The sequence below is a fragment of the Cryptosporidium andersoni genome, assembly GCF_001865355.1.
Source record: "Cryptosporidium andersoni isolate 30847 chromosome Unknown contig_36, whole genome shotgun sequence".
Lineage (NCBI taxonomy): Eukaryota > Apicomplexa > Conoidasida > Eucoccidiorida > Cryptosporidiidae > Cryptosporidium > Cryptosporidium andersoni.
In genome coordinates, this window is record NW_027122824.1 from 1 (window position 1) to 21,303 (window position 21,303).

General features: G+C 27.5%; 7 protein-coding genes across 7 annotated transcripts; 5 read left to right on the top strand and 2 right to left on the bottom strand.

The window, feature by feature from the left end:
• Positions 1 to 1,931: 1,931 nt before the first annotated feature.
• On the bottom strand, positions 1,932 to 3,458 carry cand_009410 (DHHC zinc finger domain-containing protein; the record flags this gene model as incomplete). Its single annotated transcript, XM_067211181.1, has 1 exon — positions 1,932 to 3,458. One exon carries the CDS (start codon positions 3,456 to 3,458, stop codon positions 1,932 to 1,934), a length of 1,527 nt encoding a protein of 508 aa, XP_067069202.1.
• Positions 3,459 to 3,688: 230 nt separating this feature from the next.
• cand_009420 (4-phosphopantetheinyl transferase) lies at positions 3,689 to 5,189 on the top strand (the record flags this gene model as incomplete). Its single annotated transcript, XM_067211182.1, has 5 exons — positions 3,689 to 3,834; positions 3,971 to 4,583; positions 4,650 to 4,799; positions 4,885 to 4,934; positions 5,120 to 5,189. The coding sequence occupies 5 exons, from the start codon at positions 3,689 to 3,691 to the stop codon at positions 5,187 to 5,189; spliced, it is 1,029 nt and encodes a 342-aa protein (XP_067069203.1).
• Positions 5,190 to 5,460: 271 nt separating this feature from the next.
• On the top strand, positions 5,461 to 5,721 carry cand_009430 (uncharacterized protein; the record flags this gene model as incomplete). The annotated part of the gene is made up of 1 exon (XM_067211183.1): positions 5,461 to 5,721. One exon carries the CDS (start codon positions 5,461 to 5,463, stop codon positions 5,719 to 5,721), a length of 261 nt encoding a protein of 86 aa, XP_067069204.1.
• A 608-nt stretch (positions 5,722 to 6,329) lies between these two features.
• cand_009440 (DEAD DEAH box helicase family protein) lies at positions 6,330 to 7,862 on the bottom strand (the record flags this gene model as incomplete). The annotated part of the gene is made up of 1 exon (XM_067211184.1): positions 6,330 to 7,862. The coding sequence occupies one exon, from the start codon at positions 7,860 to 7,862 to the stop codon at positions 6,330 to 6,332; it is 1,533 nt and encodes a 510-aa protein (XP_067069205.1).
• A 351-nt stretch (positions 7,863 to 8,213) lies between these two features.
• Positions 8,214 to 9,257, top strand: cand_009450 (arginine N-methyltransferase 1 protein; the record flags this gene model as incomplete). Its single annotated transcript, XM_067211185.1, has 1 exon — positions 8,214 to 9,257. The coding sequence occupies one exon, from the start codon at positions 8,214 to 8,216 to the stop codon at positions 9,255 to 9,257; it is 1,044 nt and encodes a 347-aa protein (XP_067069206.1).
• Positions 9,258 to 9,881: 624 nt separating this feature from the next.
• On the top strand, positions 9,882 to 15,770 carry cand_009460 (uncharacterized protein; the record flags this gene model as incomplete). The annotated part of the gene is made up of 1 exon (XM_067211186.1): positions 9,882 to 15,770. The coding sequence occupies one exon, from the start codon at positions 9,882 to 9,884 to the stop codon at positions 15,768 to 15,770; it is 5,889 nt and encodes a 1,962-aa protein (XP_067069207.1).
• A 219-nt stretch (positions 15,771 to 15,989) lies between these two features.
• Positions 15,990 to 21,170, top strand: cand_009470 (uncharacterized protein; the record flags this gene model as incomplete). The annotated part of the gene is made up of 1 exon (XM_067211187.1): positions 15,990 to 21,170. The coding sequence occupies one exon, from the start codon at positions 15,990 to 15,992 to the stop codon at positions 21,168 to 21,170; it is 5,181 nt and encodes a 1,726-aa protein (XP_067069208.1).
• Between the last annotated feature and the right edge of the window lie 133 nt (positions 21,171 to 21,303).

Genomic DNA, 21,303 nt, shown 5'->3' on the forward strand with positions numbered 1-21,303 from the left:
AATAGATAAATTCCCAGTAAATATATTCACACACTATAATAGGAGTAACCATTTACCTTTCTGTTTTTAGCTACTACTATACCTGGACAGCATAACAAAATTCCATAATACCGCATAAAAATCAAAGGCGGTAAAAGCTCCGCCTTAAATAATTGCAAGCGCCTTTAGTATTTTGTAGTTATATAGGAAAAAAAAAAAAGGGGNNGGGGGGGGGGGGTTGGATGCAGTGAAGTGGGAATAACTGGGTAATATTGTTTGGTTAGATAGGCATAGATAATTACAAGATTTACATTTAATATTAGTATTTAAAGAAAAGATTAAAGTTAAAATAGACTTCTAGAATTTACTACTTGATAATATTAATAAAGTGAATATTAAAATATTAAACTCTACATTAAAATGGATCCAGGTACGTATTTAAATATTAGGAAGAGATGAACTTTTAGTGAGATTAGAATAATACTTCAATATGATGACCCAATAATATCTGATAATAAATAATGGAAATCCTTGGAAATCGGTTACTAGTAACTAAAAATAGGTATAATAGAGGTACAGAAATATCTCTAAAATATAGTAAATTATTTCCAAAACTTTAATTTTATTTGGAAATATAATATTACTAAATTTTAGGTATATATGGATTTTATATAATTAAATATATTCAAAGACCATTATGATTCAATATAAGATTCTTCACTTCTGGTTTTGAATTACAAGTACTTAAGTTATTTCACAAACTATATATATTGAAAAAAAAAAGTACTAACATATTTATCTTAAGTAAATTTTAAGAACTATATCTAATGACAATAAATATATTGAAGATTCTGTCTAATTTCACTAATATTCCTAGTATTTATAGATTATACATGATAATTGATACAATATGTAATGTTTTCAGTTTTCTTTATATCATTGTTTCTTGCAATATGCTTTACATTAGTAATAACATATATTATATATGTAAATAGTTTGCTTAGTCAAAAGAAACATAAAAAGATTCAAAGAAAGGTAAGCTTTATATGGAATAATAATTTAAATGGGATCTTATTTTATTTACTTATAGAAACCAAGAAGAAAAGATAGGGAATACTGGAGTATAGATGGTTAAATAGTGTATATATTGTTATATTAATATTTAATTAGTTACATATAAATGAATAATATTACAACTTAAAAATTACTCAGATTCCAATATTAAGTTTCATATAAATGTGGGAAAAAAAGTATCACCAATATCTTTCTATGACAGATTAATTTAAGTGAGATATTATTAGTTATTTAATACTTATAATTTATTATGAATAGAACCCTTTTAATTATTTAGATTTTATGATGATTATTAGTTTATTATTATTTATATATAATATACTTCCAGTATTTACAATAATTTAATTTATAAATCATTGAGGATATATATAGGTGAAATTTAGATGTATGAATATAGTAATAATAATAATTTCATATATAACTGAAATTAACCAGCTGGATTACAATAAAATGAAACATATGGAATTTATACCTTTAATATTTAGATATATATCTAAATATACTTAGCTAGTTTTATAGTTACTTCATAATTAAAATGATATTTTCTTTTGAAATACTTCAATTATGTGTCTTATGAGTAGTATATATTTTTCAAAGATATCATTAAATATCCAAATATTATAGTCTATAAAACCTCTTTAATAATTTAGAAATAATATTTTTTTTTTCCATTATTATTAGTATATAATAAAAAAAAAAAAATCCAATAATTGAATATATAAAGGTATATAAATTATAGGCTTGAGGTAGTTAAATATTTTAAAGTTTATAGTCCCAAATTAAATCTTATATTTTAATATTTGTTAATATTATTATTAAAATAATTTTTCATAGCTATTTCATAATATATCTATTACATTTGCCAGACATACTTATAACTAATTTAAAATCTTTTTATTGCATAATTCCCATAAAATTTCGCCATCTTGACCTAATTGAAGATCATCTACATAATAAGGTATGCAATAAACAGCAAGATTATATAATAAACCTTTAGAAAAAGGTGATTCACTATTTTCAGGATATGATCTAAGATAGGAAATCTTGCTCCATGCCAAATTTTCCCATGTTGTCAGATTATATATAGCAAGAAAAGAATGATATACAATTAATAAAGTAGTTAAAGCACCCATAAAAATACTTAATGAAGCAACCAAAATTAGTATAGAAACATCGGATAAAGTAAGATTAATTTTGGTTAATTTTGCTGTAAATAAAGTCATATATATGCAATATAAAATCCATATACATTCAGGTAATTGAAAAAAACATAACCACCAAAATTTGCATCTATTGTACTCTCCAATACAATGACCGATCCAAGGACAATGATGATCATGGGTTCTTATACATCTTTCGCAATCAATACAATGTTTAGTTCTCAAAGGTTGATACATTCTGCAATAATCACAAAATCTTAGTCTTACTCCCTTTTGATACATCCTACCATTTTTAAATATATAAAAGCCATTTAAACTCCGGAAAGTAGTCGAATTTATATTATGACTTTTAATTCGTGGTAATAAGTCAACCTCATCAGAAGAATAGGGAGATTGTGGTATATCAAAATCATTCTGTATACTTGTTGCCTCAGTCGATAATTGAAATGTATTATCCACTTCAAGTTCTGGAGTTTTGCGACCTTCAAAGCGATAATTATTCATCATATTATTTATATTTATTGGTGATTTCATTGCAATTTTTTGAATCAGTTGACCAGGAGTATTTTCCATTGCTATACTTAATGCTGCAGTACTCCTATCTAGCCTAATAGGTGATATAAGTTCCTTATTATTATTATTGAAGCTAGTGTTATCGTACAATATTAATGAGTTTGGAAAAATCTTATCAGTCATATTATTATTATTATCATTTATATCAATAATCCCTTTTTCCAAATTTTCTAATTCTGCCTCTTTGTAATCTATAAATAAATCTGAATCTATTAAATTGTTATGGTTTAAATCAAGATCTATATCATCACAAGAAGATGTAAATGTAAAATTTAATTCCTTATTATTGGCAGTATTAATATCTAAATTTTGGTTATCAAAACTCTTTAGTTCAATGGAAATTGCATCATCATATGAATCAATTAGGCTGTCAATAGGTTTCAGCAATGTAGATGGACATGTCTTCAAGTAACCAGGATCACTAAATGATGTTAGTATATAAATTGTATAATTAATTAAACTGCAAACTACTGTCACCCCTATAACAAAAGGACCATTTTCATTATACCATTTATTAGATGTATAGTTGATTAATAGCCAAACAGGATAATATACTAAAATCTTACCAATACACACAGCTAAACCAGTCCAATTAATGCTATTTGTAGAATTTAGTAAAAAACGAGATGGTAATAAGCCTAAAGGATTTTTTTTTGAGATGGTATAGTGCATTATCCTTATATTTTCCCCATATATATTATTACATATAAACAGTTAAGGGATAGATTTTGATTTTCATGAGAAATAATAGCTTCCCATAAAACCGCCAAGATATATGCAAAGCCTATTTTAGCGGGTTTTTTTTTTTTTTTTCTTTTTCTGCTAATTTGTACTAGGGTTTGTAAGTGAATAAAAAAATAATAGAATACTTAGTATTTATAAATTATATTATATAATATTATATGCTTGATCTTGTAAAATTACTTAATGAATTTTCTGTGTGTATTTTTTGGTGTAAAATTAGTGAAATTAAAGATATAAATGATATACAATACAATTTTACAAGTAATGGACTTTTAACACAGAACGAATATCTGGAAATCCAAAAGTAAGTCCCTTTTTTAAAATATCTAATAGCCATATTATAAGAAATATATGACTATATTTTTATTTCATAAGAGAATTGATGAACAAAAAAAGTTGAAATATTTGAAAAATATCATTAATATTTAATTAATACTTAGATATAAATTATTACTTGATAAAAAAAGATGTTTAATAAGTCGGGTGCTTTCTAGGTATTGTATAAGTGAATACTCTGGATTAGATCCATCGAAAGTTAATATATATAGAACTCATGGCAAAAAACCAAGATGGGATATTTCTAAGGGAGAACTGTCAAAAATACCAAATCATAAACATCTAATCTATAGTAATACAGAAGAAGATATGGGAACATATTTAAATTTTAATATATCACATGATGAAGAAGTTGTTGTTGTGGCAATTTCTAAATATATTGTAGGTATAGATATAATGAAATCATGTATACCTAGTCGTATAATAAATCAAGTAAAAGAATCAAGTACTAATTTAAAAGACATTGAAATTAAAGGTAGAGAAAAACTTTTTAGTAATCTTCATAATGTCTTTGATAAATCTGAGTGGAAATATATAGATAAGGATGTAAAAAAATTTATGGATCTTTGGACATTAAAAGAATGTTTTGTAAAATGTATTGGTACTGGGTTACAAATTGAACCAAAAAGACTTCACTTGGAAATCAAAAAGTCTGAAAATAATTTTTCTGAAACTTCAGTAAAAAAATTTGATATTTATCTAGATGGCTTATTACAGGTATGACTAATTTCAAATAACATCTTTTCTATTATTATATATCTATTAATTATTGTTTTTTTAAAGCCTTGTTCTATATTTAATTTAAATGATATAATAGATTATAGTTTATCTTTATGTATATCATCAAAAAGTCTGGTTGGTAAATTTGGAATGATTAATGATACAGATAATTTAATATCTAAAGCAAGTCCATCAAATATTAATATATCAAACGTAAGTGAATAGAATACTAACCTTTATATAATTATTTGAATAAGAAGTATCCCAAAAATATTGTTCTTTTTACTTTTATAACTAGATATATATTAAACAAGTCCATATAAATAATATCCTGGATAAATATACAAAGTAAAATTTAACATTAAAAAGTGTTTATAATATTATGATTCGGATATTTATGTATAATTATTATAATATTTAATAATATGACTACTATATATTATTATATGAGTATATCTTTATATAGTTTAGAAATAAGTTATTAGTTAATGATAATCTCTAAAGACCCATTTATAATATTATGAAATTTTTAGATCTCTTGATACTTTTACACACAATATAGATAGTACTGCAAAGGAAAATTCTAGCTCTACAGATTATTAATAGATATAAAAGATTATATATCTTTATAAAAAGATGAATCTGTATATTTAATTTTTTTTTTATAATTTAATTAAGTTAATAATATGGACAATACTATCATCCTTTTGCACCTTATTATATCACTCGCAAGTAAATGAGACATGGCGCTCATTTTATCCCTGCTGCATATATGCAACTTGAATAGTTATAATACCCATACTATTTACTTTTCCCTATTTTTATCAAGAAAAAAAGTCCTCATATTTATACAAGAATTTAGGCTATCCCAAATATGAATAATACTGAATTTATAAATATACTTCGTCCAAAATATCCAACTCATGTTGTAATAAAAGATAAAGCACAATTTAGAAGCTCAAGTTTAGGAGTTGAAGATCGTGTTGGAATTATTGGGGAATTAGTTTCTATTACTCAGATAACAGATGTTGTATTTATGACATTTGACTCTGAAGGTAGATTATATTGTATTGAAAAGAGGAATGCAAGAGAATGCCTTGGTGAGTTACAAGATGAGTATATGAACTGGGAATAAACTATAAAATTGATATATTACTTTTAAAGAAGTAACTAGAAAATGAAAGGAAATATTTCAAAGTTAATAAGATATCTTTGGTAGTTAAATAAGTAAGTACTATCTAGTATTTACAATTTTTATTATTTATTTGTTTTTTCCTTTTAAATAAAAAAAGAAATTAGACAATAGTGACTTGTCTAATAGTATATAATCTTAGTTAACTTTTATCTAAATTATCTAGTTGCATAGTATTATACTTTTATCTAATATATTTACCAATATATATGTAGTATATTTAAGGATATTGTATTATTTTATAAATTAATTTTGGTTTTAAATGTTTCATACCTCCTTTGGATTTATAAAGAGAAGAATTAGCTGGTGATGATAACGTGCTCGAGTGGTTAAGAGGTCAGTCTCGAAAACTGATACCGTTTCGGTGCGCAGGTTCGAATCCTGCCGTTATCGCCTTTTGTCAATTTGGGTCTTTATTATTTCTTTTCTAAAGATTAATATTAATGAGTTGAATAATCTTAAGGGTATAATAATTATATATGAAATACTATAATGATGCAAACTTAATTATTAATATATCAAGCTACTTAATATCTGATCTAATATTTAATCTATTCCCTAAGAGATTTAAGAATACTCTCCAGGTGCTCAATATCTCTATCAAGAGGTTGTATTTTACAGTTATAATATGTTTCAATCTGTTTAATTAATGATAACTGATTGGGTAAGATAAAATTTATTGAGATTCCATTTAAGCCAAATCTACCTGTCCTTCCAATACGATGTAGATATGTTTCATTATCTACTTTAACCATTTCAATAGGATTAGATTGATTATATATATTAGAATATCCACTTAATTCTCCAAATTGATTTTTAGTTTCTATATTACCAATATCATTGGTTTGAAGAGGTAAGTCAAAATTAATAACTAGTGTAACTTGTGGCACATCAATACCACGAGATAGAACATCCGTTGAAATTAGAACTTTACTCTCACCAGATCTAAAAGAGGCCATAACTTGATCTCTCACTTTATGATCCATTTTCTCTCCTGAATTAGTCTGTGTTCCACATATAACTGATATTGCATGACCATCTTTTCTCATATTTTCAGCAATAAAGAATGCAATTTTCCTTGTATTTACAAAAATTATTGATTGTCCAATTGCCATACAAGCATATAAATCTGATAAAAAAGATAATTTATCACTATCATCATTGCAAATAACAAAAAACTGTTGAATCGTTTTAAGTGTTAATTCCTCTTTTTTAACAATAATCTTATTTGCGTTAGGGACTACTCTTTCTGCAAATTGACGAACTTCCTCATGGTAAGTAGCACTAAACAATAGTATTTGGAGATTTTGTCTAAAGAATTTTCTAATTTGTCCTACTTGGGGAGCCATTGAATTCCGATGGTCAATCATCTCATCTGCTTCATCAATAACCATCATCTTCATATATTCAGTTGGAAATACTCTTTTTTTCAAGAATTCCAATACTTTCCCAGGGGTACAGATTATTATCTGAGATCCTGTACTTCTATCATATTTATCACCACGGGCAACAACTAACCATGTTGTTATTCCAGTATAAATCCCAAGCTCATTAGCAACATCTATATTTTGACGAGCAAGTTCTCTAGTTGGGCATAAACAGATACACTGAGGGTGAATAATACTTGTATCTATTTTAGCCAACATAGCTAATATAAATGTTGCAGTTTTACCACTTCCATTATGAGCTTGAGCAATTAAATTCATTGGTGAATCCAAAATAAAGGGTAATGCAGCTCCTTGTATTTTAGAAGGACGATTATAACCTTTAGTATAAATTCCTTTTATCAGATTTTCTGACAAATTCAGGTCACTCCAATCCTTGGCAGAGTATAATTTCGCTCTAGGATCCATAGTCTCAACAGATATTGATGAAGATTCCACCTCGCACAACTTATTAACTATGCTCTTGCTCTCTTCCTTATTTCCATTTTCAACTGTTATACCTTTATAAACATTAGGTTCAGTTTCTAATTTCGATATATTTGAGACATCGCGGAAATATGCTTTAAGTGCATCAATGTTAACATCATTACTTTCTGATCCATTTGTAACCACTAAGTCCTTCTCTTCAGTATCAGGCATATCTAATAGTATAAGAGACAGTAGCTATATAATTTAGTTTTCTACTTTTATTACTGAAGAAGTAAGGAATTAATATTTAATATTAACTATTTTCTAAAATAAAATCATTAGGCGCTAATTATCAAAGTACCATTTGGCGGTAAAGTTTGTATAAGACAATTGTTTTGCAATTATAAAGATAATAGAGAAGTCTGACATCTTCTTCCCTGAGGTATAATAAAATTAATCTTTCCACTCCAATTTCATCCATTGTTTTTGTATAATACTTTTTATTAATTAAAATTTTAGAGGAGTTCCCTTTAAAATTTACTAAAAATTGAAATTTAATTAAGTAAATTATTTAAGAGTAACATGGAACCTACAATAGAAGAATTGGAAAAATTCAAAAATTCGTGGAATGTCTTAGTTCAAGAGAATATAAGTAGTGCAGATTACTATTTTAACTCTTATGCTCACTTTGGAATACATGAGGAAATGCTCAAGGATTCTGTAAGAACTGGATCCTACCAGAAAGCTATAATGACTAATAGACATATTTTTGAAAATAAAATTGTTTTAGATATTGGTAGTGGAACTGGTATATTGTGTATGTTTGCAGCTACAGCTGGTGCTAAACATGTTTATGGTATTGAATGCTCTGAAATAATTGATGTAGCAAAATATATTATTAAAGATAATAAACTAGAAGATCGAATTACATTTATTCAATGTAAAGCTGAGGAAGCGGTTTTACCTGTAGAGAAAGTTGATATTATTATTTCGGAATGGATGGGCTATTTACTTTTATACGAATCAATGTTAGATACTGTTCTATTATGCCGTGATAAGTGGTTAGCAGAAGATGGGCTAATTTTCCCAGATAGAACTCAGATGTTCATTGCAGGTATTGAGGATGCTGAATATAAACAAGAGAAATTGGATTATTGGAATAATGTATATGGATTCAATTACAAATATGTTAGAAATTGTATTATGGAGGAACCTATTGTAGATACAGTTAATGATAATGCTGTAAATACTAACTCTTTTTGCATTTTAGATCTAGACCTATATACTTGCACAAAGAATGACTTAGAATTTGCATCACCCTTCTACTTAACTGTTAAAAGAAAGGATTTTGTACATGCATTTATTGTATGGTTTGATGTAATTTTTGGTTCAGGTCATAAACCTGTAAGCTTTACTACTGGACCTTTTGGTAAATATACGCATTGGAAACAATGTGTATTCTATATAGAAGATGACCTAGTATGCAGTGTAGGAGATGTAATATCTGGCATATTTGCACTCAGAAAAAACCCTAGGAATATACGAGATTTAGATGTTAAGATAAAATATTCACTTAAAACAGATCTATTCTTTACAGAAAAAACTAATTTTTATAGATTAAGATAAGGTTGCAGGATCAAATATAAAATCCTATTATTAAAGAATTTCATTATAATACTTTTTCTAGTAAGCCCTGACAATTTAAGATCACTTTTTAAAGTATAAACTGTGAATATAACTTGATTTATAGCTTTTTGAAACTACTTAGTAATTCTTTCCTAAGAAATTAAATTGTTTATTTGTTATTTGCACTATACTACTTAAATAATTGTCTAGAGTGGGAGAGGTCTCGGTGCCATATTGTTAGTATTAAGACTTTTTACTTAACATTGAAGACAAGCCTAGTTCGATACCATTTAAATTAATGTATATACTAATACCCAATAATTCTCAAATATATTCGTCTTTTTTTTATAGATGTTAGGAATCTTATCTCTATTTACTTATTACACCTTGAGGTATATATATAGTACCACCAATATCTAACACTTCCTACTATTTATGAGAATTATCCAGATATATAAGAACTATATTTTTGAGATTTTATTTGCAAAGTGTATGGATCTTATACCAACTTATAAGAAGTTCAAGTATCCCAATTTTGTAGCTAAATAGCGGTAAGACAGAATTTAAAGGGTATTCTGCCTTATGTCAAGTTGGGAAGAATAGAAGTATAAATTCCATTCAATTATGTCAGCAATTGTGAATACATATTGTACAAGTGAACGGGCTGAATTTTCTTTGTATGGATATTTTGTAAGGAAAAGATATAAAGATTCAGGAGGCTTTCCAGAACTAATATTAATTAAGAATGAAAAAATTGAACTGTATGAAATTTCAGAGAATTCATTTAGATTTACTACATCATCGGATCTCATAATAAGTCCAGTAAGCTGCTGCATAATAAAGGGAATGGATGATTCTGTTGACTTTATTGCATTATTATTTTCTAATTGGAATTTAAGTGTATACAAATACGATGAAAACTACAATTGTCTGAAAATCGTTAATAGATTTATTATATCAGTTAATAATTTACTTAATGAAACAAGTGAGGCTAATGTAATGAGTAAAGGTATGATAGATATGGATGATTTGGTTAAAATGGAATCTCTAAATACAAGTAAAGATAGTGATATTGGTATGATAATGATAATGATAACATTACCTAAATATATTTTGTTTGTAACTAAGAAATTAAGTTATGAATTTAAAAATTCTGAAAAAAAGGAAATACTTAATATAGTTAATTGCTGGGGGATTACTTGTAATACTGATTTACTTGTAGATACTATAGTTGATACATGTTTTATTGCTGATAAATGTGAGGTATTTGCACATCCAAGAATAGGTATACTAGCAAGGATAGGACCTATTAGTAATGGAGCTGTGCAATCTCATTCAAATAGTGTTAACCTAATTTTTATTTCTTTGAATATAGAGATAATGAATTTTTATGTTATAGAAAAGATTGAATTACTTCCAATGGACTGTTATAAGTTATTTCCTATTAATACTGGAAAACTACCAAATATACCTATATCTGGAGGTTTGATAATTGCCTCTAAGAGTTGCATCATAATAAAATCTATTTTACATAATCCATTTACTTTGGTTACAATAAATAATGACTACAATGAAATCCCAACTAAGAAATTGGAAATTGATATATGTGTACAGAATGAATTGACATTCAGACCACAAATTATTGGAAATAATAATTCATCTACAGAAACATGTTCAGAACCTGTGAAACCTTTTATTTCCCCACTTAAACCACTTTTTATACAGAATAGTGATTTAATGGTTGATTTAGAACTTATATCTGCTGTAACTTTCATTTGTACAAGTAAATACTATGGTATTTTATTATTTAATAAAGTTGAACCTTATGTTTTGGGGTTAATTTTACACTTAGCTCATGAAGAATCTCATGGTTTTAATTTTATAAATTGGTTTAAAATAGAGCAATATTGGGATTGGACCCATCAATTTGGGAGTTATTCTAAGAGAACTGAAGAAGATTCTTATATATGCCAAAGTTCTATAGGATTAAATCTGAAGCTAGAAAGTCTGCAAAAAAGAACTCGTATTAGTGATTACTCTATGATGGATTCATTTTGCTTGGCAATATCTATTCCTATTTTCCCAATACAATCTGCATTTTGGTTATCTTGTGAAAAGTCTACTGATAGAGGTACTATATTAGCTGTGGGAGATGTATCATCAAGTTCTGGTGTATCTTTTTTAGATATTGAAATGAAAGGTATAATAAGCTGTAGAAATGAGATACAGAGTAACTTGTTCAGTAAAGTAGACTTAGATACAGAAAATAATCACACAGATTCCAATAAAGACTTTTTATGTAACATTAATTTCGATAAATGTTTAAGAAACTCACTTACCATAAACTATGATCGCATTGTTAGTTCATGTAAAATGAATCAAAATAAGCATACTAAATCAAAGAGAATAAGATCAAAGATTTCATTTTCAGGAGATGATTTGGATTTTGAAATGATTGAAAAATTATATTTAGAAGAAAGTAGAAATATTAATTCTGAAGATTTGGTATCAGATGTTTCATCAATAAAATTTTATATTAGAGATTATATGGATTTAGGTCCAAACCGTTTACGTGATTTTTGTACCCTTGAATTGAATAATTCTAATGATTCAATAGCAAAAACAAGAAGTTTAGAGACTCAATGTATTCTCAGTACTGGTGGAAATTATCCAATTGGTCAGATAACTTTTCATAAGAAAGAAATACCTCTTTATAGCATCACAGAATTTTCTTTAGGTGAAATTCTTCACCACTGGTCTATAAATGATATTTATAACAAATCGAAATTTATAGTTTTCACAACAGATTCTTTAGAAGCTATTGGTAAAACATATATATTTTCATTAGAGATAATTGAGCAATCTATGAAAAAATCAGGAAATAATGACTATAATGCTTGCAATATAAAAGATGAAACAGCTCAACAAGACTCTCCTATTGTTGGAGATATAACCCAATTAGATCCCTCGACTGGTTTATACGGATTTGATGGAGATTGTAGTACAGTTGCTATGGGATCTATTTGTTTACCAAATAATGGAATATATATTGTCCAAGTTACCTCCTCAAGTCTTTATGTCTTGTCATCTGATATGTCCCAAAGATGTATAGAATTAGACTTTATGAATACAATTTTACAGAATGAATTAGATGCTCCGATGGTTGCCAAATGTCTCATTATTAAATCTTTTATTATACTCCTTTTGGAAAATTCTAAACTAGCTCTTATCAAAATAGAGAACAAAAGTGATTTTAATGAAAATATATATTCACTAAATTCTAGTATAGTAAAAGGTCAAGTTATAGCAATGCACAGTAATTTTGTTCTTGTTCATTTATCCCTTGATCTCCTTTATCAGCAGTTACTTCAATTTTATACTACATCTAGTTCTTTAATTTTTCAAAGATCACAGGGTCATTCTCTATTTGGAAATGAGGATATTCCTGACAATCCAACTTTCTGGTTTCGACATTTATCCGTTGCTCTTGATTCAAATGAGGATTCAGATACACAAGGAAACTTTGAATTCAATGAGAAGATAAATACAGTTTCAGATAATGACAAATATTTAGAAGATGTAAGAAAATCTGGTGATATAGATAAATATTTAAAACACCATTTAGACAATAAAAGTTCTATAATTATCTTGATAGTATATAGTCAAGTCTGGAGAAATGGTGCTCTTATAATGATTGATCTTGAAAATCATCAAAGAATTGTTTTTTTTTCACCATTCATCTCTGCAGTACCTGCATTATTAAGAAATGTTGCAACTCCTTATTCTTATATTTTAGAAAATACAATTTCGCGTCTACTTGAATGTGAATTTGACTTAGGTCGTCCAATAACTTGCATTATATCACCTATTATAGAACCAGAATTCACTTTTAAAGCAGAGTACTCAGAAGACATGTCAGCAAGTAGCTTTTCTATCCAAGAGACTGTAGAGAAATGTTATCAAGTGAAAAGTCAAACAGGTGACTCTGATCAAAATGGTTTAACCAATAAAACGGATATATTTGGTAAAGGATTTAATGAGGCACCTCATTTGGTAACAGCTGAGATGATTAGCCTAAATAATTATGGTGAAATGCTTCTTATAATAACAGTAAATAAACGTCCACTACTGACATATAAATCTTTCAACAAAATGGGTAGAAAGAAATATAAATCACTGCGTGATGTTATGCTAGACACTAATATAAATTGGATATTAATCCCTCAACCAAATCTTCCTGGGATATTCCCTAGTATTACTAATTTCTACCCACTTTTCCCCTTAAGTGGATTTACTTCTTCTAGTAGTATGGAAGATACTTTTTCTAAAGAACCCCCATTGTCAGTTTATAAATGCGGTCATATTACTAAATATTTTAAAGGAACTTGCTCAAGTTGGATTTATGTTCCTCCGTCTTCTGTTACTGATGCTAAAGATACAGATAATTCACAGATAAACTCACCTAACAATCTGGCAAGTAATGAAATGACATGTAACGCTCTATGGATAATAGAAAGTAGAAGTAAATTCAGTATTGTTAGATTTGAATCTGAGAAAAAGACGAATTGTATTTCAGTAATACAATCACCCTGGTCAAAGATGTCTATATTGTTAACAACTCAGTATGATCACCAAATTAAGTTTCAAATATCTCAATCTCCTTTTACATATAAAGTGGATATATTTCCACCAATAGCCATTTCATATGATAACTGGCTATTAAGAAGAGTTTGTTTACCTGAGGTCATTCCTCAAAAAATAGCATTTAGCGAGAAATATAAACTTGTAGCTCTTATAGTTGGAATACCAGATATAGCAAAACATCATCTCAATGGCTTTCATATTCAACAAATGGCTTTTTATAGATATTTACGCTGTCTTGAAGCTGGGGGAAAAGAAGCACAAACAATATTATATAACCAAGAACTAATTAGAAATCCTGAAAAGTGTTTCGAGAAATCTTTGACAAGCATTCCAGATCTTGGGATCCCAAGTGTTGACTTTCATTGTAGCTCCTTCAATGATTCATTACCTCCTGGGATAGAAATAGGTGAAATATTACCAAAATTAGTTACACAAGCAGTTAAGGAAGCAGAAATGTACGAATTTTCAAATTCAACTAGTTCAAATAAAAAAAGTTTAAAACAGTATCATCCAAGTTATAAATCAGGAATACTTCGTCATGAGTTACTGATATACTCTCTAGATGAATTATTTCCTCCAGTTATACAATTTCAAACAAATCAGACAATACACTATGCAAAACCTCTTGCTAGATTTAGCTTTGGGCCTTGGGAAGTTGGTCTTGATATCAAATTTGGACATGATTCCCAAGGAGTAGATGTTTTAATAGTTGGAACTGGGACAAATCCAACTCAATATTATGAAGCTGAAGGGCGTCTTTTGTTATTTAGAGTAAAACATATTCTGTTAAATAGGGAGGGTAATTACTCTACACATGAAGAAAAAAATAATCTTATAATGATTGATTCTAAACAACCATTCAATTCAAATAAATGGCCAGGCTTATCAAGTTATTGGCCATCTCGTTTATCTCAGGCTTTATATCAAACTAATATAGTTGTTATTAATCCTTGTTTTTCAAAGGTATATCGTGGACCTGTTACATGTGTTGATCTAATTGACTTACCAGCTACAACTGCTCCTGTAGCACCTGCTATACCTGCTTTAGCTGCTTATCCAATTCTACAAACTAACATGGGACTAAGGAGTCCATCATCTCTTGTTAGTTATATGATCCATACATTTGGCTATAGATTATTTATACATGAATTTAAGGAAGATGATAATTCTTTTATACGTGGAACTTTTATGGATACTCCTTTAGGAATAACATGTGTCTCTCACTTCAAATCCTTATTTTTTGTTGGTGATATTAGAAGGGGAATTCATCTTGGAATGCTAAGGACGGATTCTGGTAGAGGATCCCAAACAATGGTAAAGCTAGCTAGATCACATCCACTATGGAAATTTACTTGTACAGCTGCACAGCCCATTATTAATGCTAAAGATATGGCAATACTAGTTGCAGATAATAGAAACAATATATATGTCTTTGAACCTGATTTTAATGCAACTCAAATTATTGAAAGAGAGACTCTAAAACCTAAATCAATAAGTAAAATTAGTACAAGTATTGTGAATATGAAACAAGTTAGAGTTGAAAACCGTGTAGTTGTTATTGCTATCGGACAGAACAGCTCATTTTACTCTATGCAGTTTATCGAGAAAAAGCAAAGGACACTCTTTAGGCAACTTGAAAAAGCCCTAGATAATACAATCCCACCTTGTTTAGGACTTGGCAATAAGACACTTCAGTGTATTAATATAAATAACTCTATACCTTCATATATACGTAATTTATATCCTACGAATACACTAGTATATCAAAGTTGTATACAAAGCATTAGGTATCTATCTGCACCATTACAGAAGGTACTATTAAAGAATATTAAGAAGGATTTAAGTTTAATTAGTAATTTTATAGTTTAAGTCAATAAATCTAAAAAAGAGCAATACTTGCCGCAATATTGGCACCATATGTGGGTTAAAGTATATTGTATTAGATTTCAGAATAGATAACTGATATCTTTAGCATTAACTATAGGAGGGTTATTATGAAGTTATTTAATAAAATCTTTCAGATAACCTTTAGATAGTTGCTATGATATATTTGAGTACTCATTGAGATCTTGATCCAGTCTTTTTCCGATGTTCCTTGGTACAGATTGCTGCAGTACGAGGACGTATAATAACTTCGTGAATAATAAGATACTAACATGCTCTATAAGTCCTTGTGAGAACTACTTAGCTCTTGTAACTACATTAGATGTAGTTATTGTCAGTAATCGTCGATATCGAGTTCTACTGTGTCGTTCTACATTAAGGAATTCTGAAACAAAGATTGATGGAGGTGATAGTTATACATGCCGATTTCATAGTGATATTGCATACTGGACTTCTGATAGCAAATATATTTTTATCAAGTCAACGGACAATAGTTTTATATTTGTATATGAATTCTATAGAGAATCTCCAATTAGTATTAACACTTGCCTAAATCAGACAAATGAAGTACTTTTGTACAAGAGTAGCAGTGAGCCATTCCTTTATATTGCAGAGGAAATTGAGGATGGGATATTTAACCTTCCAGAAGCAGTAGCCTTAGAGGATATAGCTGATAATATACGTGAAGATCTAATTACATTTCAGTTAATTTGTGAGTATGGAACAGCTATAGAAAATATTAAAGCTGAAGTAGATGATACTAATATAGAAACTGAATTTAATTCAAATTTTGGTACGTCTCATGCTTATATTAGGTTAAATTTTATGGTAAAAACTCCTATTTTATATGGTCAATTTATTATAATATCAAATAATGGTGAGAATAAACTTTTCATAACATCTAAAGATTTTCCAATTATATGGACTATGGATATACATTGTAAAAATGAAGCATTAGTACTCAATACAGTTTATCTTACAAATTTAATTGCTAGCTACAATTCTCATGAAAATTTAGTTTTACTTCCTGCATTAAATAATTTGTTTGATATTAGTGGAACAATGGAATCAGTGGTCATTCCAATTTATGCTCCTTTAACAGTATCTGATTCTTTATCAGATCACTTAAAATTATGTGGATCATTGTGTACAGAGGATAAAAAAACAGGTGAAGGTTCATATACTATTTCAACTTATTTTTCTCAGAATAGCTATGATTATATCAAACCTTTCGATCTTAGTATACAAGATATAGTTTATGAATTGTTATCACTTGATGGTAATATTAACACTGCAGATATATTTGGACTTATACAGTTATTAAATATGATAAATATGAGATCTTTTTATAATGGGAATACAGATATTTCATGCTCTTGTAATATTGAGAATTTGAGATTTGATCCTTTATTTAATTTCCTTGGTATTATTTTAAATCCATGGAAATCTTTACTTATATTTACTTGGGATCGACCTTTACTTTTTGGAATAGGATTACAAAATAAAAATGTCAAAAACTCGATAATATTATCTCCTATTGGATTTATATTGAAATACAAAAGTGTTGTAAACTTTGAGTTTTGTGGAAAATATAATAGAATAGCGATTATAACGGATTGTGATGATACTATTACAAATTTTTCTTCATCTAGTTTAGGAGATGTAATTGAAGGGTGTAATAAAAATCATTCACTTAAAGACTACTTTATAGAGATATATTCAATATCAAGAAGAACAGTAACAAAATCAAACATAAAGAATAAAGATAATATAGAAGCAGAATGTAAATCATATAGGTACAATTTGGTTCAATGCATATTCAGTTTAAGGCTATCTTCTTTATTTTCAAATACTACCACACTATATAATCCATGGATTTCTTGTTCAAGGAACTGTGACTTCTTCATGATTTGCACTGAATCTCATGGTGTATTATTTTTGAATATCCTTACGGGTAAGATAGTTTGTAAACCTTATATAATAGATAAGAAAAAATCAGAGGATTTTCAGCTATGTACAGTGCAGTTCAGTGCTATAATATCTAGTGATTTGTCCCTATTAATTCAGTTAAAAAAAGATATGTCCTCTTTGAATATGGACAATTATGTTAATGATACTAACTATGATGAAGAAAATTCTAATTTCCAGCTACAATTATTAGAGATTCCTTTTTATAGAATGATAAACTACACAGGGTCTTTAGCCAACTTAGATGAGGTATTTAACTTTCAGCAACAAAGTTGTGAAAATGCTGTACTTTTGGGAATAGATAATTTGGGAGTATTACAACCATGTTCTAGGACTATGGAATCAGGTAATCAAATTAACTATTGTGATTCATTTATTATTGAATTGACAATTCAGAAGATTCCTCTTCCTCCATCTATTTACACATGTCATAATTGGCCATTTTCCCAAGCATCTTTAAATAAGAGTGGAAATTTTATTGCATTATCTGGATATAGAGGGATTGCAATATATGATTTAAGTGATTCAAGATGGAGATTATTTGCCGATATTAGCCATGAGCTATTACTTACAAAACCAAATTTACCTATGGGTTGGTTAAATGAATGGGTAATATTTTTATGTGTTAGATCTGACTTATTATTGGAAACCTTTTACAATGTTATTGCTAACTCTGACAATTCTTGTAATATTTCTTTGGATGAAACATATAGGTTATATGAAAGATATATTGAAATAATCAAGGAAAGCCTAAGAAAACAAGATAATCAAGTATTAGATACTATTAATATACAAACAAGTATAGTCTTTTTTGATGTTAGAAATTCTTTGAATATTAGAAATATAATTGGAATTATTCCTTTTTGTTCTTGTACACCACTTATTGTAGTTCAAAATAATGGAAGTAATATTGAAAGCTTTTTTGTATATACACAAGACTTCATTTTAACTTCTTACCAAGATGATAAAGTAGACTCTTCCTCACCTCCTATTCATCTATATTGGATGATTGATTTATCTGAAATATGGATTGAACATCCTAAACAGATTACACTAATTTCTGAAAATCAGTTCGAGACGATTTTTTTAGTTTTACATGAGGATAGTAATCTCTACAAAATTACAGTTTATCATAATAAAATAGAATTATTGTTAAACAAGAAAGCTAAATTTAATATCGAATGTTTAAATCACGTAATTGATAATTTACAAACAAATTTCTCAATGGAATCTGCTCTAAATGATGTGATTAATTTTGGTTTTATATCTTTTAACACAAACTCTATTCATAATAAATATATTAAACACATATTAAATAAAGAGGAATTTAGTAAAATTGATTATAGTAAAGACAAAATTAAAAATAAACTTAACCAAAATATTGTGAAACAAAATGAAAACAATGAATATGATAATGAAGACTATCCTTATTTTCAATTAAACCAAAGTGAGATTGTTGAAATTAAAGATTTAGATTATACAATTGATTATACTAAGTCAGTAAATCCTAGCTTTAATGGTTTATCTCAGAACCAACAAGAGGATAGTCATAATATAGAAATTTGGGATTTATTTCATAATCAACATATAATTGAACAAATAAAAATTGCATATCAAGGAAATGACAATAAGTTTGGTACTAGTGAACCAATCCCACCAATTTGGGACTCTATAGATCTTATAATGGAAGGTATTATTTGGTATCAAACATGTTCTCAACAAATATTTATGATGCCAACATCATTCAATAATAGTTCTGAACAAAATACTGTAGATAATGGGACAGTATTAAAATATAAATTTTATCCAATACAAGTATGCTCATTTCAAATGAGCTTAGATTTTGTTTATACTTTAAATATGATACCTGCTCTAGGATCTACATTCTCTATTGTCAATTATTCTAGTCCAGATAATTTAAACTCACATCAGATAGTATGTGTATTTAATTCTTACATACCAACATTAATTCAAGAAATATTTTTGAATAATGGAGAATTAGCTGAAAATTACATTACAAGATTTCTAGTCCCAATAATTAGATATTCATATAATTATCCAAATGAATTTATTACTTCCCTTATAAAAGGTATTTTTGAAAGAATTATTCGTATTTTATTAGTGGGTTCAGTTAAAGATTATTATATTATACTTGAAAATGTTATAGATAAAGTCATCGAATTAAATTATAAATCATATATAGAATCTTTTAATAAACAAGAATTCCTAGATTTTGTTCTTATATATGGCCCTACAGTAAACTTAACAGATGAGCAAAATTTATTAAAATATATTTTTGATATATGTTTAAGGACTTCCTGGTATACTAACAAGCTAGAAAAACTTATTAATATATTTAGGAAACTCTTTTTTTGTACAGAATTTTTCCCCAAAAATTATATATCAAGTATGTGGTCTAATATTATTATTTTATGTATTCGAAGAGCGAATTCATTAATTGCTCCATCTGTCATATTTCCTCTTATTCAATCTAATCCAATAGATATGTATTTAAAATGTATTCAAATAAAAGACTATGAATCAGCATCACTCTATCTAACTCTTATACAATCTTTTGTTGGTCCATGGATAGTAAGAAGGAAATATACTTTATATATAATTGAAAATATGTTTGAATTAGATTTATCCAGTCAAGTTTCAAAATATTATCATTTGTGTTGTCAATTAATTAATTTTATTTTTACTATATTTAAATCACCAGTACCAAATATAAATACTCCACTTTCAGAACAGGATTACTCTAGTTTTCAATTAATAGAAAATTTGATGGAATATTCAGAGATTTATACTATACATAATACAAATATTAATTCTCCAAATTTACTTGGTTTATGTACTAGTATTGATCAGATTATAGCTAAACATATTTTTAAAAAGTTAACTTTATTAGAATGGAGTGATCTTATTATTATGTCACAAATTCTCAAAATTAACCTTAAAGAATGGATTCACTTCTCTATATCTCAATATAGTCATTATCTTTCATCATTATGGCTTAGAGATTTCTCACTTACTCAGGATCAACTTCCATATTCAAGTGAATTTACAAATTTGATTATTTGTATAAAGTGTCAATTCCATCTATTTAATGTAGAAGAAAATCAGTTCTACCTATATGAAGACTTCCCACAAGATGATCATGAATTAAATTCTCCAATTATTCAGGGTATTAAGATCTTTGATCAAAGTGATAAAGACTATTTTCAATTAATTTCTGGATCTATAGACATATCAAAACAATTTTTCAAAATTGTTCTAAAACCTTTTTTTAATATATTCCTAACTTTGTCTATGCCAATACAAGCTTTAGCAATTGCATATGCTTGTAATGATTATTATTCCGTGAAAAAAGTCATCTTAGACTTCCCAAATATCAAATTACCTTATAAATATTAGTTTAAATACTTTAGTATACATAATTTTGAGATTTTAAAATATCATATCTTTCTACTACTCAAAACCCACTTAGATTATTTTCACAGTAGTCCTAATATTGGAATATAACAGGATATCGTGTAAGCCGCTCAAT